The sequence below is a fragment of the Vanellus vanellus genome (assembly GCF_965231255.1).
Source record: "Vanellus vanellus genome assembly, chromosome: 9".
NCBI lineage: Eukaryota > Metazoa > Chordata > Aves > Charadriiformes > Charadriidae > Vanellus > Vanellus vanellus.
Window position 1 is genome coordinate 16,606,485 of NC_138914.1, and position 27,858 is coordinate 16,634,342.

Sequence of the window (27,858 nt, forward strand, 5' to 3'; positions counted from 1 at the left end):
GTTTGCTGGACAAAGAAGTGGCATGAAGCATTAGTTGATTCCGCACATCAGGTTTCAACGCATTTCTTCAATTTAGGGAGAAAACGGTTCCATTCAAGAGAAACATGTAGAATGCTTATCATTGGCCACAGGAGAGTGACATTGCTCAGACTATCCTCTTGTCACCAGACTACATCTTTGCCATAAGGCAAAGGTTAACTGATGTTCAAGGCAAGCACTGCTCTGTGCGCCTGTAGGGTTTCACCACCTACATATGAAAGATAACTCAATCTGGAAGTTAAGAGTTACTGTTAAACTCTTTCTGCCCCTATAACTGGGGAAGGTCTTTAAAGTTGAAGAGGCTTATCCAATAATTAAAAGCACGACATACCCAGTTACAACGGCAACTGGAGATTTTGTAGAACACAATTAAAATCTGCTTTGTTGCATCTGTGTTTAGCCAAATGGACAAAGCAAAAGGGAGAATCTTTCAGAGAAATATTGTAGGTGACGGTCATGCTCAATTGCGACTACATCGACTCCTGCTACCCCTGCATCAGCATCACATTTTCTGTACTCGGGCAGTATTTCCAATACATTTTTGTGAGAATTCCTGCAATTTTGATTTTTTGTTAACAAAGCTTTTTTTATTAGTGAAGCAACAGCTATCAACTCCCCAGATTTTCAAAACAGAAGTCGTCTATTATGACCAAGACATTTTATGAAGCATGTTTCACATTAACAAAGCAGGAGAATCTAGAACATTACATGTCTTGCAGCCCCCAGTCTGCTTCAGGGGGGGGTTCAGTTTCCCAGACAAGTATATTTCCTGAAGCCTGGCACTATCTCACGGTGAGGAGGAATGTTTGCAGACATCAGACAGGAACAGAAATGGAGTTTAGGATCAAAGTTTACATCTGATAAGGATGTAAGCTTTTTTTGGTTTGTTTTCCTTTTCAATAAGAAGAGGTATTTCCAGCCCTGATATAATCCTCGAACTATTAAGCAACAGTATGTTATTAAATTAAACAACCAACAACAACAACAAAAAACACCACCAACAACAAAAACAACTCAGGAAACACTGGAAGTTCAGAGGTTGCACTGGAAAGTCAAACGCGGCTGAACTAGGGTAAGAATTTACTCTCCTTGGCCAGAGTAGTACAGTCAAGCACGCGGACATGATTTGTATGGAGAGGAGCCTTCTGTGGTATGACAGTCAATAGTCCCAAACACATGAACACCAGGAAGTGAAAAAGCATTCTGCTGATTATGGGGTGACATCTTGGAGCGTTTAGAGTTTTTATATGATTGCCCAGGGTTGTCCTTGCCTGACATTATGTATTTGTCAAATATCAGTACGGTACTATTTTACGAGTCCACTCACTCTCAAGAGATTACTTAGAAACAATTTATTGGATAGGATTGAAGCCAAGGGACTGTCAGTAAAGCTTTAGGGTGTTTGAAATTCTTTAAATGGAGAAAACAAACAAACAAACAAAAAAAAACCAAAAAAACCCCCAGTCTGGACTTCCTGGGAAATTCTGAGAGAACAGGTCATTAACTCTCAAAACTAACTATGGAAGCATGCAGAGAATGATTGCCGTGTAATTATGATATCTACAAATACCACCAAGGGTTGGCTGTTGCCATCATTTCTCTAAAAGTGCAATCTTATAGTCCAGCCCGTTTGGTTTTTTGTTTGTTTGGCAGATGAATAAGTTGTTGGCCACTTCCATAAGTGGAGTCAGCAAATAACTGGATGATAGATGACTTGTATTTGTGATCTTTCACCAACTCAAGCTGCAGTATTTATTTCACAAAAATTGTTAGATTGTGAGGAATTATGTGCTGGGGAGGAGCATGGTTTTATTCCCTGGGCAATGACATTTTGGCAGAAATACTTTGAAATAGTAGAATGCTAGCCACTGGGTATTTCTGCTAGGACAATTAATGCTAGAGTCCATGAAAAAATTGCAAAGGAAGCCATGATCTAGGTATTTTGCATTGTTGCTTTGCCAGTCTGCCAATTTCTCACATACAGCAGAACTCTGTAACAGCTCATGCAAGTTTTTGAAAAACTTAGGGATTCTGAGGAAAAAAAAAACAAACAGTAATATGCTTTCTAATCACTGATAAAGCTTCAGCTGATGTTAGTTACATTCAGAATGAACATGTATCACTGATATCCTCAGAACTGGTTAGGATTTTTTTTTTAAATCATCAGCAAATATTTAATTAGAAGTTAATGCTTAATGAAAAATGTTAAATATCACAAATTCAGAATGACAAAATGAATATATAATGATAAAGTCTCTGAATGGTCTTACTAAATTTAAAAAATCATGTTATTGTGTAATTAGTAATAAACTCTTTGGTTACTCAATTATTGTTTTTCCCCAAAAGAAAACGCAGACAATCCTTATGATTCCCAGACTCATCACCTGGACATCACAAAGTCACAGGCTGAGAAAAGAATTATGTAGGCATGTTAAGAAGAAAATAGTGTAGTCAAACATTTCTTACAGGAAACATTTTGAAAAATAACTGTTTGTTGTTTTGAGTTTTTGGTTTGTTTGTTTTTTTTTGTTTTGTTTTTGTTTTTTTTTTTTTTTGTTTTTTTTAATAAGCACAAAATGCATGCTTCTAAGCAGGCAACAAATAACTTGGTTACTCATAGAATCAGGATTGGGTTTTTTTACTCTTATTGGCACATACAGAGAATGACACTTATCCTGCTATAATGCAATAACGTCACCAGATGGATGGTTACTAGTTACACACGGTGAAGGGTCCTTGGGAATGACTGAAATGTGAAGCACCATGAATTTAATTTCAATCTTTAAATAGGCTGTACCTTATCCAATTTTGTCCTTCCAGTCTCTTAGGAATAACTAATAAGAGTAATTAATACTAATAGTTACTGCCATTTTTACAAAGCTATGCTTTATGTGGCATAATAACTCCCCACAGTCTGATTATTCAAAGTTGTTTAAAGCTACGCGCTAAGCTTACTTGGTTCATCCTTACTAAGCCCCACTGTTCTGGGGGTTGGCAGAGCTCATGGGAAACAGAGTAAGGGCTGACAAAAATGTATTCAAACAATAATATGTTTGTTACGTATATGGTTTCTGCTGAAACAAAATGTTGCTGGCAGACCAATGTGTTCACAAATACGGATTCATTTGAACCAAAGTTCACCCAAATGTTGGAATCTCATCTAAATATATATGCAGAGTCACTAATAACTTCCAATTCCTCCAACACTGTTTTGAATCCTTCTTCCACTCTCAAATTTCTATTTCTTCTATTCCCCTCTACTAGTACACTGGTTTTTTCCAGTGCTTAATAATGTCTCTTTACGCATCAGACTAAGTATTAACAAATCGAGCTCCTTTCTATTTCTTCAATCTTTATATCCCTGAGAAGTGTCAAGCTTATTCTTTACCTGAGGCACCATATTAGTAAACTCACATAGGCTCTGACTGACATTGAAGTCCTCTCTCTTATCTATTTAGCAGCATATCAATTACTGTGTTACTATTTCCTTCAAGTAGTTACATAATATCGAGAAAAAGGTAAGGAAACAAAAGCTGCCTCATCCCCAACCCTCCCGGAAAATAAAAGTTCCACTGGAAAGGTCCAGCGCTTAAGGCTACCAACAGATGTGAACTAAGGAGAAGGTATGTGCTTTGAAGTGCCTTTTGAAACATTTTATTGCTCGGTATTTTTTGCTATAAAATTAAACAATATAAGCAGAAGCATTCAAATACATCTAAACACTTCCCGGATTCAGTACAACATCCTGCAGGGTATAAGATGGAACCAAATCAAAATTGTTGGAATAGTACAAAAATAGTCTCAAATAACGGTTTGGTTGGATATTGCTGCCATTTCCTAGGGATGACATTTTCAGAGATGCTTCAGGAATTTTAGTTTCCAAATACCTCTGCCAGGACTTGGGCATCTAATTTCATTAGGCCCCTGAAAATTCTAGGCAGCTATTAATTGTTGTTGCCTTTTTAGGAATAAAGTAATCACTGAAGAACAGTTTAACAGTTTTAAGCCAGTGATGTTATCTGCGCACTAACTCAGAATTTTGTTCTACTTAAACGTATCTGTGCAGACGAGCTTGTTAAGGTCCCTCGCAATTTTTGAAGAAAGCACTTCCTGGTTTCAGAAGTGGATGTGAATTCCGGTTTCTTCAAATTCTTGCTTTTGGATTACTGGAAACAGAAGGAAACTAACACAAATAAAAGATAAGATTTCCAGAGCAATGCTTCAGACATTGTCAGATGCTTCAGTCAGCAAATTAAAATTAGTCGAATGAAAACGAAATGAGAAAATAAATAAAAGTCACTTTCTTAGAGAGTAATTTCTTTAAAAAGGCAAATGGGGTCAGGCCTGCATTGTTATTTTTTATTTATTTATATTTATAGAATAAGTATTTATTTATATTTACACATATTTTCCTATTATTTAGATAAATATTTACAAAAGCACTAACCATCTTAAATGTCTGGCATCAGCATCCCTCCGCTCTTGCGGAGTAAGTCATCTTTATGCTACGCAATACAGAACTCTGATTATATGCAGTACGGCACTGAGTGCCTGGCCTTTCACATCTGCCTTACTCTGTTAGATATTTATTCCCCATAGAATAGAAAGAAGTTCCTGCTTTTTCCAAAAGCCAAATTAGGGTGTTTACAGCAGCCTTAGGCATTTCATAACAAAACCCTGAGTTTATCTTGTCACAGAAATTCTGCAAAGACATTTTACTCAAGAAACTGTTTATCCATCCGAATATTGGCATGTTTTCTTTTTTTTTTTTTGCAAGCATGGAATGTAATATGGGGAAGCAGGCTGCCTCATAAAACACAGTGGTCACCATTTAGGAAAAAAAAAAGAAAAAAGAAAAAAGAAAAAAAAGAAACGACCTAAAATTCAGTTCCCTTTCTTCTGCTCCAATGCAATTAAGTTGTTCTCCAACTGATTCATTTTGATTAAGGACTGCAGTGGATAAGTGCTGTAATCAGCATCTCCCTTAATGAATCAGGAAGCACCTTCACGAGAGGAAACACAGATTGTCTATGCCAGTTTATATACGAAGGCATCTTCCTTCATAAACACAATCAGTCTGTGCTTCCTCTCTAAATTCAGTTCTCTCAAACCTTCACCATTCTACTAGTCAGACCGATCGATTGACCAGTATTGATCTGCCTATTTCCTCACACAGGATAGGACCAGTGGCTGTGTCTGGGGAGTCCCCAATAATGTATGAGGCTCGAGGGACTTTTGCTGTCTACGCCAGTGGTTTGATCCTCCGTAGTGACGTGAAAGCAATGTGAAGGCTCATTACAGTGGCACAGGCACACTATGCACTGGAGCCCCTGAGCCCAGGCAGAGCCTGTATACACCGGCAGAGTTCCTTTGCAGTAAGGTATTTTTTCACATTCAAGTTTCTCCTCCACAAACCAGAAAAAGGACTCCTCCCTATGCTGAATGAGCATCTCTTTTTCAGTACAATTAACTTCTCATATTGCAGCAGCTGTTGTTCCACCAGCCATTTCAAAAGTTCTTCCATTTGCTACCCTTCTGCTGAGCTGTTAATTTCTGATTTAGTTCTACATTTGAATACACAACAAAGTTCATGTTCTGCTAAGAATATAAACTCACAATAACATAATTCCCTCTAGGGTTTATTAATAAACCAAAAGCAACAAAACAAACCTCAGTTTAATCTTCCGATTTTATCTTCCACTCAAAATCATCATCAATTAATTTTCTTTCCTTCTTGACCTTAGCAGAAGGTATTACCATCTCTTTTACAACATGAGTAAAACTAGTAGACGACTTCTGTTAGGTGATTCTGGGAATAGTTAAGCAGAACCACCATTACAAGAAAAATACAAGGCAACTTTAGCCTCAAAGACCTATGAAATGCCAGGGATTTGACAGTGTTTGACTGGATAATGAACCTACAAAAACCTCAAACTGGTGCAATAACAATTCATGGGAACTCAGTTCAGTAGAATATTAAATGTGCATGGATTCATGCATAAGGGTATATATGCTGATGGGAGACTACTGAACTGTAAAGCCCCTCAGATGTTTCTTATTCCTTCAAGTCTGGAAAGATATCCTCACATAAACTCAAGTAGTTTAACTGTTGTTGCTCCTATGGCTCTCTAAAACTCACGACTACAATGGTAGAATAAAACCACATGTATTTCAATGCTTAAGTGCAGTTAATTTGAAGTTTTGATGAATTATGCTATGGAATATTGATTTTTCTACATGTTCATCTAAGACCATTGCGGAAACTTAAGTTCTTGTAGTTTCTCCAACTTGCACCAGTACGTTTTGTGTAAGAATCGCTAGGCTACTTTGCATGACATTGGCAAGAAAAACTAAAAATAGACCCTCAAAGGAAAACAGAGTTTTCAACTAGATCCCAGGATTTTGTAAGTGATCATCTACCATCTAAAACGATGACTGAAAGAGACAGCACTAGTGGTTTGCCCCAGAAAGCTATTCTATTGAAAAGACCTAGTGGTAACGGTCCTCGGCAGGAACCTATACAAGGGCCGTGGACACTCAGTTTGATAAAATGCTTAGCAAACCATAACAAACCTTTAAAAATCATCTCACAAACGAAGAAAAAATGCATTCCCAGGCTAAATGACTCTTGGCCGTTTAGAACAAAGAAACAGAACTTACTCTCTGAGAAAGTCACTATCTATAATGCCTAGCAGTGATAGTTTTATAATTGTAGAAAAACTTCTCTATTTTAGAAATAGATTTAACTGCTACAGTTTTCCCGTTAACCCCTTGCTGTACAGGGTTATCCTCCTCAGAACAACCCCAAATATATCTCCAGAAACAACAAATAAGCAAGCATTCACTTACTCCTCACATGAAGCATATAAACCAAAGAGAGTTTAGCCTCACATCTAACTTCCATCTCCCAGGAAAAAGATTAAGGCAGACTCCAGAATTACTCCAGAAATACATATACAAGAAAGAATATCCATTTCATTAGGGGTTTCCGTTACGGCAGTAGGAATTTGAGGAGGATCCCTGAAACATTTTCCTTAGAAGTGTACAGTCAAGAAGACTTACAGTAGGTTGTCCACAATTTCTGACACAGAGTTAGCAGTGTCCATATCTATTACTGTTAACACAATGTTATTCTTGTCTACATGTAATGTGCAATGATTAAAACAAAGCTGGGCTCTACCAGCGACAGACCAGTGGATGTCTCCTGAGACGGGCGAACAAGTAAGGACAGTAACAAAGCCCTTACCCTTTTTCAGATGCTATTCCTGACTTTTTTCAAAGATAATATGCAATATTGTTTCACTATAGCTGGCTACAAAGTGGTATTTTTACATTTTGTTAAATATACACATTCCCTAATTGTTACTGATGAACTTGTGTCAGGGTTTCTAGAATTTTTTCACCAACTTTCACCATATTAAAAAGATATTCATCAAAGAAGATACTAGACCTAAAATCCCCAAATACCATTATTTTTTTAAATTCAGATTTATTGTGACTATGATATGTATCAGGAAATCCTAGCAGGACTGCTCAGCTAAGCTCAGAAGTCAGCTCCCATAGTGCTAATGCCATCCAGTCTTCATTTCTCAATTTAAACAATGCCTAGCAAAACAAAATAAGAAATTTTTTTACACTAATTTTTTGTTGCTTGACATATTCTTTATTTTTGCGCTTATACTTGACTGTAATAACTGTACTGCATTTCCATGGGAACGGGACATCTGTCGCAACAAACAATGTCAAGTAAAGTCAGATTCATCTCCCACCAATTCTGAATCATGGAAACTATCAAATAACCACAACGATGCCCAAATTTGCTCATAGACTAATCTCTAACCCAATAATACTCCTTTGAATTCTAATCTCTCTGGATCTACAGTGTTCCTAGTCGATTTTTCACCACCCACAACAGGAGCTTTGATTTCCACAATATTTAAATAAATCACCAACAGATTGAAATGGTCCATAGGCCATTATATCTAGAGGACAGAACTTAAAATTGGAGCTAACATTCTGAATCAAAAAATAAAGCAAGGTTAGGAGATATGATGGGGCTAAACAGAGGCACTTGATCAACTGGTTGAGGAGGGCTGTGCAGCTATGCTGACATAGGAACCTTTGGTCCGTAGACCTGGAAGGAAATAAGACTTAAGGCACTTAAGTGAGGAAATAGGTCAAAGTGAAGGTCTGCTGACACAGCCTATGCAGCCTTGTGAAAAAAAAAAAAAAACAAAAAACAATTGAAAAATAGGGGAGAAACATTGCTACATTCAGAAGGACTGAAGTGGGGTGAAACTGTGGGGCATGGGAACACTGCAAACCCTCTGACAAGGCACCAGTGTCGAAAGCGGTTGCCACAATGCTGCTGCTGAAGCTCTACCCACCGCAGACAGCAGTTCTGTAGGGATGTATGTGAGAGGTTCACGCTGAAGCTTTTGTTTTTTGTTTTTTTTTTTTTTTTTTTTTTTTTTCTCCACTACCTTGTTCTAACCCTACCACCTTCCCAACCCACCCTCTTTCCTCCTTTCCCCGATCCACATAGGCTTGCTTCATGAGGTGGTGTCTTCTCCTGCCAGTACTGTGCTTTTATGTGCTGAGTCGAGTCATGAGGCAGGCTGGAAGCATCAGAGGAGTGGAATTTGACCATATAGTTGTGTTTTATATAGACTACATGAATAAGGAATAGCTATTATTTTGGTTTAGATTCAAATTATGGCCTGGGACAATATAGGAACCTGTGTGAATGTATTAAGTTAGAGAGACATTTCTGTATTTATCACACGGAAATGAAACACAAACTCCCCCTCATATTGTAAAATAGTTACTTAAAGTTTGCAAATTTCTGACTCAAAAATATTATTAAAAGTCAGCTTGCTTGTCGAGGAGTGTGAGAGAAAAATTTGAAAACTAAATTTAAGATCACGATTGACATGTAAGTGAAAAATTTAATGCAGTTTTCTGAATGGATCACTCAACTTTATATACGTTACAAAACTGCAAGATAATAGCCTCTCGTCAGCAGAAAAAAGATCCAAAAAAATGCTAAATTAGGGTCAAAATGTTTACTTCACGATTATTTTGTACTTCATCAGATTCAAATTATCTCCTAAACTTTTATAAGAATGCTAAAATCCCTAGTCATGCACTTCAATGAAATAGTAGCTTTGCAAATTTTCTATTCCCAGTGCCAGTTAATTCAACACTTCAAAGTACAAGAAGGTAAATGATGCAGGGAATGATAAATGATGCTCCCAAATGGCTGAAAGATGATAGCATCAAGATAAAAGGAGGGCAAAGCACTACTTACAGAAGTTAAGGGATAACACAGAAAGAGAGGAGAAAGCTGTCAGGAACTTTTGGGCAACAAATATCATCAAAACATTTCGATATGGAGGAAATACGATTCCACTCACGTGAGAACCATTAAAAAGAACTTTCCTAAATGTTCATAAACACAACTGTCTGCTTCTGGTTTGTGTGCCTAATTTATTCACTTCTACCTCTTCACACAAGCTAAGTAGAACAAAACATCACAGCAGGAGCAGGACAACAGATTTTGAATCCTGCTGTGTTTGCTCAAGAGAGCAAGTAAAGCTTTCCTACTAGGAAACAAAACACCTTTTTGAGCTAGTAAGGAAAAATAGCTTTTTCTCATCACTGACTATAAAAGCTGATTTCAAAAGTGTTTCAAAGATAAAGGTCATTTTGGAAGCCAAACCAAAAATGTCTGAGAATCAGTAAATTTGAATTATTAGTTTGTTTTATTACTACTTTCACAGCCTTGTGGGATGGTTACCTAAAAAAGTGCAGAAAAGCAACATTAAGGAAATACAAAATTCACATTAATTTCTTCCATTTGTCTGGAAAAAAGATCTTTTCAAGACAAATACCACAATGCAACAGACATCTACCTCGAGCTCTTCATACTTCATTTAACCTGCACTCCAATTCTGAATTTGCAATAATTTGATTTAGAGCAGATAGCATAACAGTAACAGGTTTTAATTGTTATTTCACTGCCACAGACAGTTGAGAACCCACAGGTCTTCAAAATCAATAGCTAATCACCATTGGACATTGACTAAACACTGAGAAGACTGCAGCCAAAGTGTTTCACATAAAAGACATAACACATTTCATCGAGATGACCAAGTATTTATAACAGATATAAAATAGTAAAGGTAAACTTGGAATGCCACATTTTTCTTTCAGATCATTCAAAGATTAAAGTGAACATGTTTAGAGAGACATGACTGTTTGAAATGTTTATAGAGAAAACATTCGCAAGACGATACATAGATTCCAACAAAAATACAGTACAAGTTCAGACACCATATGGCAACACATGTACACTAGTGACTAAGTCATTCATAAAGGCACGCACCAGCCCTGCGCTGCTCCCCTTCCCCTTGCAGATAGCAGGAGCTTCTCGTTTTGTTCATAAGCTATTAGGCCGTGCTTATGAAAAGGTACTTCTTACCTGAAGCTATCAAAAGCCCTTCTGGATTACTTGTATCTCCCCATTCCACTCCTTCCTTCCCACCCCTCTCCTCTCTCTCTGTATGAAAGCAGTTTACAGTCAACTAGACATTACGCACACATATACAAAATATGTGGCTTTAGTCCTGCATTAGTTTACTCAAGGGGTAAACACACGGAAAATTGGCATTTTTGACCTTCCGTGAAACCTGTGTGCTTTTTTGCTAACCTCAAACTTGGGTAATTTGTACCAGAACATTATTTAATAGCTCAGAATTGTGGACACGAGAACATATAATACAGCACCAGGTGACACGATCTGGTAAACAGCCTGACTGGTTATATCTTTCTGCACCAGCATCTTATAGACTCGCTCTGCCTCTTCTTTCTGCAAACTGTTCAGACAAGCATTGGGCATAAACTGTTAGACAAGCAAGCGAGCATGAAAAAGCCAACGTTAGTCAATCTAGCCAGTCTTTTAGTCCTTCTACTTTTCCAGAAAGCTGTAAACAAAAGATTTCTTTAAAGCATCTATTTCCAGAAGAAAAATAAAAGCAACAAGCTTTGTTACCACCTCACATTTGGTAGGCTCTGCAACTATCAAAACACAAGAAGAAACTATGGACATATGGACAAATAGCATATTACCTGCAGATTTGAAACAGAATTTCCTGAGCTCCACGAGCAAGGAAATTTCAAATATACAAAGCATCATATAAATAAAAGCTCCCATGCTCATTATTTCTTGCTTTTTAAATTAAAAAGTGGATGAGATCCATTAAGTAACCATTTTAAAGTTCTGAGTTCCATGAAGGCCCTCATCATTCTGCAAAAGCTATTCATTGAAGATCACTTAACCTATAGCTTGCGTTAAAAACTGAACTTTGATCATCATCCGAGACTGTTAATAACAGTGAACTTTAACTAATTAATTGCTATGGCATTTCTTATTAAAGGTGCTTTACCTAGCACAATAAGCACGACATGGACGAGTGAGTATTGCTATTTCTCAGTATATTCCATTCATTTTTGTTCATTTTTATATTTTTCACCACAAATCACGAAACAGCTTATCTGGATTTCCTGTTTTCTGGAAGTTTAAATTATATTTGTGAAATACACAAGGATGATGCAACAGGCATCAGACAATTCTTCGAGTTTGCCACAAGCCTTGTGCTATCATGAGGTGCAGTGGTGACTCTGGTAATATACCATATCGATGCAGAAGTTATTTACAGGCAGGAGCATATTATATGAAAACTGTTTGCAACCTATTAGAGAAGTCAAATGTTGGATGTATTCAAAGGTGTGTTGATAGATACAGTGGGGAGCAGTGAAAGGGTACCAGCTATACCATGGGTTCTGCAGTCTCTACAACAGAGACAAAATGATCCAGAGATGTCTCACATGGAGTAATGGGGTGATATTTTTTTTTTTTTTAATCCTTACTATTATCTCAAATTGTTGATAAAATAGCGTCCCTGTTGTTTTAAAGTTGTAGGCTACTATATAATTTTAAAATAGCTCTCATGTTTGAAGGGCTGCTCTCAGCAAGTACCTTAGCTGGCCTTGATGTCAGCTACCCTTCTTGGTGCTCAACTCCAGAGCCCCCATTACAGTGGAGTGTTTCACTGATCGCTACTGTACTATGCTCACAACACCATGGAAACATGAAGGACTGGTGACTACTTTGAATGACTAAGATTTGATTAAAATATTTTACCTTTTGAGCCTGAGGGAGCTGGAAAACAACAAAACAGAACAAGCAATCATTATTCATTAAATTAATTTGAACAGCTAGTTTAGCTGTTGTATTCATAAAGTCACAAACATAATATGAAACAAATTATAAAGAAAAGAAACTAGAGAGACGAGGTTTACGTTGCCAATTGATTCAACTTAGTAAGGACTTATTAACTTAGTTTATTATTTGACAGCTTCTCTACTAGGTCTCACAAAAGCACCATGCAATTTGTTAAATACCACAATACTAAGAGAGGGACTGTTTTCTCATCAGATATGGTATCACACTTGAACTGTGAAGTAGTTCCATCTTCCTGTACACAAATATAATTCAAGATAAAGATAGCTTTAGTTTTAAAACCAGTCGTTCTTGGTTTGAAAACATCTAAACCTACACTTATTATGAATGAAGCTGACATAAAGAGCAGTTTACCATATTAAAGTAGGAAAGAAAAACAAAATGGTAATAGAAAGTTACTGACTGCTTATGCAAACATATTACCATATATGCATAATAGACAACAATGTATGCATAGAACAATACATTTCTGTATGTAAACACAAGTATGATTATATGTACATATATGCAAACAAAAGGTAAGAGTTTATGCATATATGCATATTTCTATCACACAGATGTTCTTAGACAAGATTAGTAATACCTGGTTGTATGCACAGTATTTACTGTAAGCAACAACGCACGTAAAAAAGGCATGGAGAGCAGGCAGTAGACTCCATTAGATATAAAATACCTTCTTTATCAAGAGGTGAAAAATGGGTTCCGTTTTCACTTTAGGAAAAAGAAAACCCATCGTAGGTAACGGAGAGGAACTCAGAAAAATAAACTCTTACAGGCACAATACGGTTTTCCCTTTTTCTGAATTCTTCTCCTTTTACTTTCATACTCAGAAAAAAATTCACCACACACAGCAATTTAGCCTTGTGTTAAATCCACCTTCTCAGAAAATTTCTTTTTCCAATACAAATTGTTTCTTTATAGGCATTAGGTGAACATAGAAAGAGGGAGGTGAATCAATACCGAACACAGAAAGACCTTCAAGATTTCTAGTGAGCTTTTGACTGACCTTTTGTTCTTGCTCTGAATTAAAATAAATAGAAAAAACCAACTTCCATATTTTAGCAGCACTCTGCTAAAATGAAAGAGAATTGTCATGTGATCTCTAATTCACAAATACTGAAAGCAACCAGCCACAATTTCTCTGTTTTCACAACACAAAATGTAAGAAAATTCATGGCAGGGAGAATTGCTGCAAGTAGAATTCTTTCATCCTAAAACCTGAATGATGCAACAGCAAAATATGAGCACTGGTCACATTAAAGTATCACCTATATGTGTTTCTTTAAAAGCCCGTTGTTTAAATAATTGATTATATAGAATGATATACAAGGGTTGCTGCAGAAATTGCAGATACCTGATGAACTGTAAATACGTAAGCTAAATCCTGTGTAAGAATTTAAAGCATTACTTAGAGCTTTTCTACTTAGAGTTTTTCTACTTATTAGTCTTTGACTTGTTAACTACTTTGACTCTGCTAAGTGTAAGCGTTCTTTTTTTCACTCAAACTTTGCAGAAAGTTGCAATATGGATTTTTAGATTTCCTATTGTGGTACTGAAACTGGTTTTCTCTCTAACTGGGGAGTTGTTTGTTGTTTTGGGGTTTTTTTTGTGTTTGTTTTTTTTTTAATGACACCTTCTTGCTAAAAACATGTAAAAATTACAAGCATCCTTTCATTGGTATCTCAGATAAAGACAGACGCAGTAAAGTATGATGTCCAAATTTCCACCTCTGGAATAAATAGTAAAGAACTCTAGGGTTTCCCAAGCCCGCTACACATAGCAAACTAATATGTGTTCATAATGAGCTAATTTGTATGCCATATTCTACAAAACAGTACTTCAAGTACAGGCATCCGAGGCAACATATGCAATGTGAAGTACACAAGCATCACTGCAGAAATACTTCCTTCCAGATAACATTCAAACTAAATTAGAAAGCTTATAGTCCACATACAGTGGAGATAGGCTCAAGGAAGATGGGGGGGAGGCGGGGAGCAGGTAGGGGAGAACATAAAAACCTGAATAAACACAAAAACCCAAACCACAAATGCGTGCATACAGACAATGCTCTATTGGGACTTCAAATTTAAGTTGAATCCTTATACAAATATTAGTACTCGCTTAATTTTTGCTACTTGTTTTCAGAACTTGAGTTTACTCCTAATTTGAGCACATCCCTTTCAGATACATATAGTTTGGTCAAGTTTTGCCATGTGAGGGAATGACAGTCAGGTGGAATGCAAGTGAGGATTTCTTGTTAATAATTACCGTACAAACTAGATGCTACACACTTTTGTATATGAAACTATCCCTGTTGCTCTTACTGAGATTATTTTCAAGAGCACATTAAGAAGCGTTTACAAATCAGAGTTTTGCATTATCTGTTGCTGAAATCAGTTTGTCAATCCCATTTATAGCCTTTTATAAAATCAAGAATATTTCCTTGCTTGAAATATTACTAGCCAAAGCTTTGGTTAAAAATAATAGGGTCGGCAGATAAGATTTACATTCCATTATGCTTTTCCTGGGCTGGCATTCTTGTCACTTTTCACCTAAGCTTCAAAATCCAGGCTCACAGTCTTTTCCTTACAAATAAATTAAATAAATAAATAAATCTGTCTTTGTTACAGCCAGACAAATCTTCGTTCTGTTGCTGATTTGAAACTTGGCTGTTACAAGATCCTACATGTCAGCAATTCAGTTTAATAATTGCTACAAATTCCTTTGAAATAAACTACAGAGGTTTGTCTGACATTACCCCTTCTGGGAGGCCATAGGAAACAAATAATTTTCCTAACAATAATAGTAATAGTCCTCTGGTCTGACCCTTTATTGTATAGTCTAAAAACTGCCTGTCTCTGTGTAAAACCCAGCGGGTACCTCCGATTCCTGCGGTCTGCTTTATACGCTGCCAAGACACAGTTTTGCAGTAAACTATGTGATCTTTCCCCGCCCCTTCAAAAAAGCACTGTAGGTCTTTCTATGCTACTTGCACCTACAGTAAACTATGGTGGCTTTATTCAGCTCCAACCATACCAAAGTACCTCTTGTTCCTATTTGTTTTCCATTAGCGTCTCTTCCTCCCTCTGGTGATTGTCTCTAAAGAAGATACCTGGTAGGGCATATATCTGTTTTGCTTGCTCCTAGTTTATCTGGGTAATACGTGTTTTGCTAAAATGACCGTGGCTGAGGAAGTCTGGCCATTTTTTGTCTCCTGGTTGTTGTAGGTTGGATGAGGAGGAGCCTATGTACCTTCCTCCACACAACTGCTTAGTAAGAAGAGGCGGTCGCAGTGCTGCCAGGTAGGGCAGGGACCCAAGCCTGCAGTCCTATAAGCACCAGGGGACACCCGAGAGGATTTTATGATGTAGAAAAGCGGACCTAGGGATCTTGATGGAACCGTGTAAATTTTGCTGCAACATAAAAAAAAAAGATGAATAGATTAAACAGCAAGAGTAGAGCATAAGGCCTTGACGGACACAGTGAGGAAAACGGAGGGGGATTTGGTTTCAAACTCTTCTTTTAATCTCTCTTTCCCAGAAAACCCAGATTTTCTTTAGCAAACAAATTTTCTTATTCTACTTTGTACTGTAAAAAAATACCCTTCAGAGACTGTAAGCCCCCTGAGGTTCACAGTGTGCTTGATTCCAGTAAGACGTGTTAAGAATCCCACCTCTAAATTCAGGTCAACTTGGGGTCCTGTCACACAATGTAACACAGAATAAATAATGGTAGGAGGTTTTTCAGTACTGTTATTGCACGCAATGTCATGCTTGCCACATTTGCAAATAATCTAGTATTGTTTTGAGCCCTTCATGGAAATGTGTTTGGTATTATCAGAAAAAGAAAAATTAGAGCCACTAACATGGTAAAACAAACCAAAACAGGCAAAAGAGTCCAACATCAAGGATGTTGCACTATTTCTTGGATCAGATAACTGTGAGGCCAGCACGAGTGAAACAAATAAAACCATAGATAGGTCTGAAATACCGTCTTTAGAAGCAGGAGGCATGTATTACAGGACCAGTAGTTCTGCTAAGTACTCCATGCCAGACCTCATAAAAGTCTGTCCCCTTTTAGCCTTAACAAAAGAAGTTCATAAAGGCTGATTTTGTAAATGACTTCATGATAATTCCAAAACAAAAAGGCCATACACTTCTAAAATATTTTATAGCCATTTCAACAACTCATTTGAAAGACATGTAGCTGCATGTCCCAGATTTGCCAAGAAATCAAGTCTAGAAGCCTTAAAGGAAGACATACTGGAATTATAAAGTTACCTTTCTGTTGATCAAAATTCAACCTTACATTTTGCTTGAATAGCAAAATAAAAATATCTCCTGCAAGACTAAATTGTACTCAACAGTCTCTTGTTATACCAAAAACCTGATTTCTATTATTAAATAAATATAATATAAATCACTATGAAATTAATTTTCCATTTTCTGTTTTTCTAATAATGATTGCATGAAATTATTGAATCTAGGTTAAAGAAATAAAAAATAAAGAAATTTTACATTCACTGACCGCATTTCCACAGCCCTATTCTCCTGCCAAGAATTTAAATGTCACCAGTCTCAAAAAAAAGTCTAACAACCCTACTGAATTGATTGTTCCATAATCAGATAATACAAATCAAGAATTTAAATACAAACACGCCAGTAAATAATCAAGTTTTGATAGTACAACCATTTCTGTACATAGTTTCTGGGCTGCACCAAATTTAACATCTGCGCATAGCTAAGTTTATGGTGGTTTGCAATGTTTAGACTCATCCTGTACATGTCACATACTGACCCTGAATTTGGCATTGAATGTACGTATTAGAACTTTTACTTTTTGGAAATACACTTTCAGGAAAGGTGTGAAATATTGTGACAAGCATGGAGGTCCTGAGCTTCACACCACTGTAAGGAGGAAGAGGTCACACATATCAGTGAAGCTTCTCAGAAAAGAATGAGACTAGAAGAAGAATAGAACACTTAGTGCATACATGTACCAGGTACTCTATAATATAGGTTGCCCGTTCATGGCATATAATACAATTAAATGTAGGGGTAGATAATGGTTTATTTATGTGTATAAAGAACTGCAAAGCATTTCATACATTGCTAGGCAGGCTTCCACCGTTCTTCCCCAAAATGGCAAAAACTTGGCAGAGAACAGAAAGGACATTCAAACTCTCAATTTTTAGCAGAAAATGTAATTTTTCTGCTTTGAAATCTACTTACTCGGTTGCTATAAGATACAGGATTCAAATATTACAATTTTGGCAATTTTTCTTTTACAATCTATGCACTTATTCTCCACTTCCCAGGACCACGTAAGAACTAGAGGCATTGTAGATAAATATATCCATACATGGAGGAAGGAAAAAAAAATTCAGCCTCCTCCTTGGATGTTCCTGATGTTAAGATTTCAGTATAAATATTAAAAGAGTGACATTAACCTGCAGCTTAACCAGCATCTGTAAGGACTTGATTTTTCAAGGGATTCAATACCAAATCCTTCGTTGTTCACATAATTGTTTTACTGTGCTACCACATATTCTGCAGGACCTACAGCGTTTTACTCAAGGATAGACTGTGCTCTGCATGCAAAGTATACCAATCAGAGGAAATGTAAACGTTGCTATGGAGAAGAGAGTCATAAAATATAGATGAAAACTACAATTCCAGTTCTCTCTTTAAAAAGAATTCTAAGATGACAGAAAAGAGAGAAGTTAGCTCTTGTGAAATATGTAAAAGAGAAAACACAGGAGCTGCAAAGGGATCAGATTGGAATTAAGAAACAGCAGAGCACACTAAAAAATTACATATACATTCCCAACATCTTTGTAATAAAATGGCTCCACCCTTTGAAGCTTTTACACATTTTCTAAAACACATATAACTATTTATTAACGTAAATGACTGAATAATCTCTAATGCACTGTCTAGCAATCTTGTTTTTAAAATAAGAACCACTAACACACCAAAAAAATTTAAATATGCTCAACTTTTAAAATGGTTAATTAAATCATATCTGTCTGCATCTGCTCTCTGAACTTTGTGTTGATGTTAACAGAAAAGAAATTCATACTCAAATATTCTTACATTTCCACTGTAAAAGTGCTAAATTAAACACCGGAGCACACTGCCCAGAGAGTTTGTGGAGATGTTCAAAACCCAGTTGGATGCGATCCTGGGCAACGTTGCTCCAGCTAATCCCGCTTGAGCATAGGGTTGGACTAGATGAGCTACAGGAGGTCCCTTCCAGACTGTTATTTTTTGAGTCTGTGACTGTGATTCTTTTCATTGCATAAACTAACTGCTCTCTCTTTCTAATGAATACAAAACATTTACAGGAAAGTTTGTATTTAAATTACCCAGAGTTTGGTTAGAAACTTTAGTAATAAATAATTATTTTTTAAAAGACACATGACTAAAGATCGAAGTAGCAGAACTGATTCAGGATATCAGACACTCCACGAACATTCTACACACCGTGAACAAATTTTTGGCCTCAGGCATATGTGTTGAAAGGGAGTGAGTTCTACGTTCACTATTACATCAATAAAGAAAAACTTGTTAGTGCAAAATAGATGTCCATAGCTAATTCTGTTTATAGACGCAAAGATATATTAAGTATAAACTTTACTATATTTAGATTTCCCTGTAGAAATTATTGATATAACTTTTCTTTTATCTGTTACATAGTAGGTATAGCAGGTATTTCCTTCCTAATCAAAAAACGGTACAAACATTCATGGATAGAATTGGAATATTTTTCTAAATATAGACAACTCCAAATAAAACTAACGGTGTTAAGATACACATCATGTAATGCTAAGCAACACAATTTACATTAAAATCTGCATATTTAGTGTTTTTATCTCATACAGAAAACACTGAAAATAACTGTAATACCTACAATAAAGTATCTAATTTAAGTAAAATTTTGAAGATACAGGAAAACAGTATTTTAATATTTTTCTCTTAATTTTATTAGTTTAAAGTATTTACTATGTAACTTCTTTGACTGTACTTGCTTTTAGCATTAGTCGATTTGCTAAAGCACCACAAACAGTTTAGAAAGCTCACAATTTAAATCACAAAATTTTTATTCAAAAGATGAAAAGTTGTTGGAATCCCTGTACACCAGAAAGGTGTGGGTAAGTGGATTAAGAGCTGAATATGGATTATTAAATGATAACCATTCCCTGTCCCTTTTCTAGGAACAGAATTTTCAAACTCCAATTTATAAGCAAATTTATCTTGAACGTTTAAATACTAGCCCTTCAAAAAGCTTTTATACGTACAAAAAGTATAACCAGGGAAGCCAGAACAGGGTGCAGAAGTGAACTAAGGCAGAAACTGAGAAAGAGCTTCTGATCATACCTCTAAGGTCTGGTAAAAAAAAAAAAAAAAAAAAAAAACAAAAAAAACCCCAAAAAACAAAAAACACCTCATGCTACACTCCCGTTAACCATGTACTATTCAACCTTAAGAGCACTGAAGAGAGTTCACATTGTGCAAGACAATAATACAATGTCCATTTTATCTATATGCACATGAGAACTGAAAACAATACACCTACATTCTAGAAAATAAGCATTTTTTTCAGCCTTACTCTTACTCATAATATCAAAAGGAAAAGAAATTTCTAAAACTGAACATCATTACACATAATATGACATCCAACATACTTGTAAGATTCTGGTTCTCATCCATGTTAAATGGCATCAAATTATATGGTTAGGCTCTTTCTCCTTATATACTCTTTAGTATATACTCTTCAGTATTTATTAGCATTTGTACCACCCCTAGAAGGACAGACAGTGTCATTTTAATTATTGCTAATGCTAATTATTTCTAAATGAGACATTCAGAAAGACTGTTAGGGAGGCAATAGATAACAGCAAGAAAATCCTTCCCAGAGAAACATTTATAGTAGCTGCGTTGTAGTAAAACAAGAGCTGGGGGGGGGGGGGGGGGGGGGGGGGGGAGTGGAGTCATACCTGTATTTCAAAGAAAAAAAAAAACCAAAAAAAAAAACCAAAAGAAGGTCTTTGTACTGTAAAGACTTGTTCTGAAACACTAGGGGAGGGAGAGGGAAGGGGGGCAAGAGAAGGAAGGAAAAAAGAATGAACCTCAGAAGATAGGTGCATGTATACCTGTTCATTTATTCATCTATTCTCACATAAATGCCCTTTCATATTTGGAAAAAGAGAAAATTCCTTGACAGTCCTTCTAGAAATCAAAAATAATTTCTTAATCATAAATCCTCTTAGGAGAGAGACACACATCCTCTTTCTCCCACAATAAAATCCACGCTGGCCTCAAAGAAAAACAAAACGAGCCTTACCCAACACCTATTAGAGTCATTGAGAATCCTGCAATGAGTTCAGTGGGGTTTTGATCTTAGTCTATATTAAACCTTACTTGCTCTACATAGCAATGTAAGACCGACATCTAAAGATAACCATTTTCTGAGGAGGGATGAAAGTATATTTGACTTAATGAATGTGTCAGAATTTCTCCTAAAACTTAGATTTACTAATTGTGTTTGTGATTTTTAGCATGTTACTCTGCTTGTATTAAATGGGATTGCACTTCTAAGAGAGATGTGTTTTTCTAGAATCTATTTTGTAATCATCCAACATGCTCTAAAAAGGGAATGGCTATAAGAATGTGCCTAGTTGAATCATCCCAAACCACTCTTTTCTCCATCTTTTTTCAAAGTACCATTTCTTCTGTGTGTCCAGAGTGCTACTTTGCCAGAACTGCAAGACTCTGCTTCCATTCCCTTACTCTCTGTCCCTCTCCCTTACTCTCACAGTCAATCCATGCATTTTAGTGGTACAACTTAGAAATCTGAGAATCCTTTCTTCCTTGCTGTAGTTAGTATTCGCAACCTAAGAGGAGTGAAGGAATCTACGACGATGAAAGGTTTTTAGGACCTAGCTTTGGAAGTTTGTATTAAGCAAAATTCATACCAGACATTCAGTTTAACCTTGTGGAATTGTGCATTTAATAAGGAAGAAGAATCTTTTGCTGACATTGACTGTATTACATGTAAACAGCATCGTTTCAAGATCAATACAGTTTGGACTGCGAACACAAAACATGCAATGGAGAAACAGATTGTAAATTACTTCATGTCTAGCAGTTTCCTGTAGAAGTAAACAGTTTCTTATTTGCAGGGGACACTATTTACAGGTATGAAGGCAAACCCGACCTATTAAAAGGTTTATGTATCATCTTGTGTCGAGGACACAGGATTAATAATAAAAAGATTTGTATTCTGTATAAAACCTACTCTGACATCATCAGTGGACTGACAGAACCATTTACAATATTTGATTCAGAATGATTTTGCTTTCCATTATGTTTATTTAAGCTTCTTGTTGTTGCAGTTGTTTATTTTTTTTACTTTACGATGAAAACAATAAACCTGTAACTGAAAAAGGAAATCTTTGCCTAATGCCAGGACAAAACAAGGCACTTGCAAAACTACCGTGGAATGTTTAACACATAAACACATGGGAAAAACAGGGAAATTATGGATTGACTTCAAATGACTGCAAGAAAAAGACCAGAAGAATCAGGCATAGGGAAAAAATCAGCACTGAGAATCTCTTTAGTGAAACTGTTACACACAATAAAAGTAATCTATCGGCTTTTGATAACTAGAGGACTATACTGATCTTGTAAGAACATGAATCGGGGATGCAAAAGATTCTAGGAATGTCAGAGCAAAGAAAAATGGAGCAGGATTTGGGGGACAGGAGGTTGCAATTAAATGGACTTACTCTTTCTTACTTGCTTAGAAACAAGTCCTTCCAAAAATATTTTTAAATCAACTAGCTGATTCTAGAAGTCTGATGCAAAGACTGGAACCAGCTCAGGCCTCTAAGTGCTGGAACAAATTACCTTTTAGAATTAAAATAGTGAATGTTTTTATAGAGGGAACAATCTGCTTTGTTAGTTGCCTAAAAGCCTTTCACAATAATTATTGTATTTTATGCTTTTTTTCCCAATTATCGCTTCTGAATGAGCAAAACTCTTGAACAAATGTTGGTTTTAGCTAGCACAAAGTACCTTGAAGGTTACGTCAGTAACCAATGGCCCAGAACCTCTTTGAAAGGAGCAGTACGCTGGAGGGCATAATGAGATAGATACCGTAGGCTTAGAAGATTATTTGAGCTAATGAACAACTTAAAGGAAGAAAGAAGGCAGAAAAGTGTTAGCACAATTTCATTCGCTGAGAAGAAGAAACCCACAGATATGATAATAGATCAAGGGCACTAGAAAGCAGCAGGAAAGGCAGCTCGTGCACAACTACTAAATGAAAAGCTTCAAACAATTTTTCAAAGGGAATCACCTTTTCTTTTGTTTATCAATTTGACTCTCAAATGGCAAAACACCAATGGATCCACTGCAAAAGTTCAGAGGAAGCATAAAGAAAAGAAGGAACAAATTGCGTGCAAAAATACTGCATAAAAGCTGCAGTCAGAAATCCAGGAATTGAGCTCAGATAGATGTGTAAATGTACTGTTTTGCTTTGTGAGGGAAGGAAGCATACTCCCTAAACCCTGAAAACAAACCTCCAGAAAAATTGTGTCCAGGCTTTGTATAAACATTTGAGAATCAAATGTCCAATGTGTATTTTGGAAATAAGTTACCAATATGCTAAAATATTATTCTCTAGTAGCAAGGTGGCCATCATGTGTCTCCAAATTAGAAACATGTGTGTTTCAGGTTCGCACGCATAAACAAATGATTTTATTAGCTAACCGAGATGTACAATATCAGAGGGCAGGTTTAAGTCTCTAATTGTTACAAGCATTATTTTGAAATTTTTTGATAAAACAAAGTGGGGTTTTTTTTTTAAGTTTAGAAAATGCTCCATCATTTAACGTTGTGAAATCTCTTAGTTGGATAAACTCCTAATCTAACAATACGTTCCTTTTCTTGTCTATAATATTTTTATATCAGTTTGTGGGTAGGTTGGTACCACAGATCTGGCTAGTGCCAGCGTTATAAATGCTAAAGTGGCATATTCAATGCTGCTTCTTGTTCATTAGCTCTGTTTTGAGGAACAAGTTCTGCCTATCATTCTGGTAAGTATGTAGCTAATGTATCTCCCCATTCCAGTTTTACACAGAGATTTTATAGCTACACTTTATCAAAAAAGCCATGGAGGATTTTATGGACTCTTCACACTGCAAGTTGAATTCATCGGGATCTCTAAAGATTCACTCACTCTGTAGAAAGAGCTACATTTTTCTTGCTTTATTTTGGGAGAAGCTTTCTGTTGTTACTCTGCATAGCTTGAAAGTGCAAAGCTTCCTAAAAGCCAATTTGACCTGATGGCAGAGAGCCAAGACTCTCATTTGTTGGGGGATCATGAATTTGAGAGCATTTCGAGATGATCTAAGTTAATTTCAAATATGCATTTTCCCATTATTTAATCCAATGTTTGTGAAACCTAGCCTGAGGCAAATTTCCTCATCACCTTCTGCTCTTTTCCCCTTATTGCATTATCCAGCAGGTTAAGAAAATTTTACCACTCCTTCACTATAAGAATTCACAAGAAAGGTCTCAAAATTCATTCCGCTATCTCAGAGCTAGAACTTTTTGCAGACATTAAGGTCTTTTTTTAGGCATGCTAGGACCTAAAATGTGATAAATCCCATTATCTTGTTGTTGGCTACACAGCAAAAATTTTGTGAACATAAAAAACCTGATTATTGCAAAATCAGCTTTCACTCTATCTCCATTTTATTAACCTGAACTGTAACACAAAAAGGACAAGGTGAAGGAGGGAAGAAAAATTAAACTTTTCTTTCATATAAAGGCAACTTGCTGTTCATTGTAACTCCTGAATTTTTGAGGCTTTAATCCAAGAAAGAAAATGTTAGAATTGTTCCATTGGTCAACAGAAATATAATCCAAGCCCCTTAAACTGAGATTTAATACAATGAATCTGTCTTCTGTTTTACATAAGTATAACTCCAGGTACATAAATGGAGATTATAAATGGATTTACTGCAGAGTAAATTAATGAAGAAGAATAATCAACAAATGTAACCAGCCTGGAATGCAAGCATACAGCTGATTTAGGCAGTTTATTTTTTGGTTGGGTTTTTTTTTTTGACAGTTTTCTGGAATAAACCTAACAATATTGAAAACTGAAGCCTTTACTACACCGAGGTCATTGGCTGCAACAGAACAAAAAGACATTAGAAAGCTCTGTAAGCGGTGTTGTTCCTTGGTATTAGTATACTGCTGCTAATGCATATTCTACTGCAGTATTTATGCGCCACTAAATAAACATTACTGTAAAAAAAAATAATGTTCTGTAAAAGAAGACTTGAAATGGAATGGCCCTGTAGGCTCCTTGTGTCAACCCTTAGTATAGACTCCTTAGGGATTTTAATGGAACTAGGCAATGTAAACTAATATTTAGGGTGATTACATTTTCTTCCCAAAAAATCTGCTATCAGTGCAGTCAAAATGGCTCTTACAAATTCCAGACAAAACACTTATAAGTGTTCTAAGCTTTCTCCTGCTGATACGGGTGTTGCTGAAGGTCATACATTTGCCAACTGGTTAGATCATCTTTCAACTCATCGTTAAGGGACAGGCTTGCGTGGAAAGATCTGATCTGAGAAAATACAATGGTGCGGAGAAAGGTCGAACGCCTTGCTGTCAAGCAGCAAGAACATCAGTAGGAAACATCCTATTATCCCTTGTAGAATAAAGTGTATTTCTGAAGAATTTCTCCAGCAATTACTAACTTCAAAGTAAATATTAGTCATAATGACTCTGATAAACATTAACTTTAATGTGTGTAATGTATTCTGTGCTTGACTGAGTTGTATGTGCAATCTCCTGATTATACAAAAAGGAGAGCTATAAATAACTAACATCTTCAACATCTGCAGAACAATAGACAAAAAAGATAATTTCCTTTTATTCTCTCCTCTTCTTTTCCTTTTTGCACTGAATTCTGCCACTGCAGCAAAGCTCGACTGGCACCAATAATTTAATAAGTCTTTCTTATTATTTCAGGTTTTTACTCCAGCAGTGCAGATAAAGTATATTTCATCTTCACTGCCCTCTTTCTTCCAGAAAGTCAAAGAATGTCATATATGAGATCAAAGGATGGGATTTAGTACATTATATTAAATTCATTGCTTTCCTACGTTATCATTTACCCTAAAAAAATGTGCTATGTGAAAACTAAAGACAAAATCAGACAGAAAAAAAGGTAATATATCTGACAAAATAGCTACAATTTCCTTATAATTAACTCTATTTCACTCAGAGTTGAGGCAATAAGATCAAAGACAGACAATTATCAGCTGCGAATGTCTTTAGTTATTTTCACTAAGAATAGACATATCCTCCTAATTGTTGGATTCACCATAGCATATAGAGATCTAGAAACAAATTCTCCCTCTGGTTAGTGACTTGTCACCTTTTGATTTTATTTACGTGTCACAACAAAACCAGAAAATTCCCTGTGAGACAAGCTGGAAATTAAAAGCTTTTTCTGTCCCCTCACCTAAAGGCACTGTATGTCATTGGCAGACCGCAGCTGGAAATGGTCCCGAGCTGCTCTATCTCTAGTGTGCAGGTGTCTGCAAACGAGACCAATACCCTTTTGGCATGAATATGCCTGTTAATCAAATTCAACAGCAGAGCAATTCGCTGTAATTTGTATATAGTAACTGCTGGGAGAACATCCAGCAGGCGAAACCTACAGACACATGTCATTCTATGGATTCTTTTTCACATACATCCAATCAGTTTTCATGTAAGAAGAAACAGGTATTTGGTGCAAAGCAATCATGTCACAAAACACACCATGTTTGCAGCAAAGAAAAGCTTAACAATTCATGACAAAGTCCTAACGTAATATCATTGCACTTGACAGCTCTCAGAACACCAAAACGTCTTCCTTTAACATTCAAACCTTACTGAATTTTCTGATTTCCAAAATTTAACCACAGATTGTGTTTCATGAATGTAACCACTTTGAGACACTATTAAGAGCTGTAAATACTGGATTGCCCAAATACCTTCATGAAATTAAGCTTAACCAAAAGCAAGCAAGGACTCCGTGGTTCTTAAGACCTGGACAAAGAACACTTGTGTGGGAGCCCTGTATAAGTGGACACTACAGTTTGATATAACTGAACATGCATTTGTGCGTGTTTGCACATACTGCCCTTCATCCTTGAGATCTCATAGACCAATAATTGCTTATTGTGTTGACCTATACGGTCTTACTGTGTCCTTACACTATCTGCCCTTTCTAAGGAACTGGTGATTCTTACCTATTACTTGGAACGTAAACTATACGAGGAAGCTACTGTTATTTAATCCTGTCCTCATACATCATCTACCAGAGTAGGACTTTAGCGGTTTATTAAAATTTGCGGGTCTTGATAATATCAGCAATGGTCAGTGACAAAATTTGTGTTGAAGACAGTGATGTGAAGAAGGGGGAAATCTGCATTAACCTGGTCAGTACAACCTAAAGACCTTAGAAAACCGTAAAAGACAGTGTGGACAGTCACAGCATTTTGTAGGAAAGGAAAGGGCAACAGAAGAGCATTACTGAGAATTACAAGAACAAGATTATTATGGTTATTGGGAATCTGAGTTGTTTTTTGAAAAAAATCTTGATCAAATATGATAAAGTTCAGAAGAAAGTAATATAGTTTAAACATCAGAATGTGTAAATGAAGAGGAGGAAAATGTTAGACAGATGCCAAAGCACTTAAATGTGGTACAACTTCCCTGTTCTCATTTGAAACATCATTTAAAATCAAAAAGTAAATAGCACTAAAATATTCCTTTAGCTATCAAATTTTGAGAATATTTCAAAAAGAGATGAGTTTTTACTCTGTTTAAAGCAATGTTTCTGCAGGAACCACTCTGACTTGAAATTAGATATTTCATCTCTCTGTGCTCCGGTGATGAAAGACGAATAGAGACCAAGGTCAAATTGTAGTTACCCTATCATATAAAATACCAGAAAACAGAATTAATGTATAGCTAAAAGCCAAGATGAAACACTGCTCTGATTTTCCTTCTATGGTCTAACATAATGCTTGTCTTATTTGCACCACACTGGGAGCAGAGCTGCTCAAGACCTAGCTTTGCTGTGGCATTACAGCTGCATGCTTACGGCTCAGGAAGAAGATAAAAATAAGTTCTATATCAAAGCCTCCCAGTGCAAAGAACTGTAAAATGCATTTAAAGAAATCAACTGCATAGCTCAAAGTTTGAAAAATTACAATTTGCATTTTGCATTTCTCATGTAAACGTACACTAGGAGAAATAATTATAATAGTAATCCATTTCAATGGAAATAAAGTACTGTAATATTTATAGTCTGTGCCAGAGTTATAATGACTGTGGGGCGAGAAGTGAAGTGTCTCAGCATGTTCCACATGTTTTTAACACTGTTTCTAAAGGCTCTGGAGGCTATTAAATTTAATGAACCCATCTGCTATG

General features: G+C 36.2%; 1 protein-coding gene across 1 annotated transcript in view; it reads right to left on the bottom strand.

Annotated features, from left to right (window-relative positions):
• Nucleotides 1-27,858, bottom strand: part of CACNA2D3 (calcium voltage-gated channel auxiliary subunit alpha2delta 3) — a gene marked incomplete at its 5' end in the record, with an annotated part of 465,227 nt that overhangs the window by 122,740 nt on the left and 314,629 nt on the right. Inside the window, one exon of the mRNA XM_082487543.1 lies at nt 12,245-12,262. Coding sequence (XP_082343669.1) covers nt 12,245-12,262 — 18 coding nt within the window. The remainder of the gene's footprint in view (nt 1-12,244; nt 12,263-27,858) is intronic.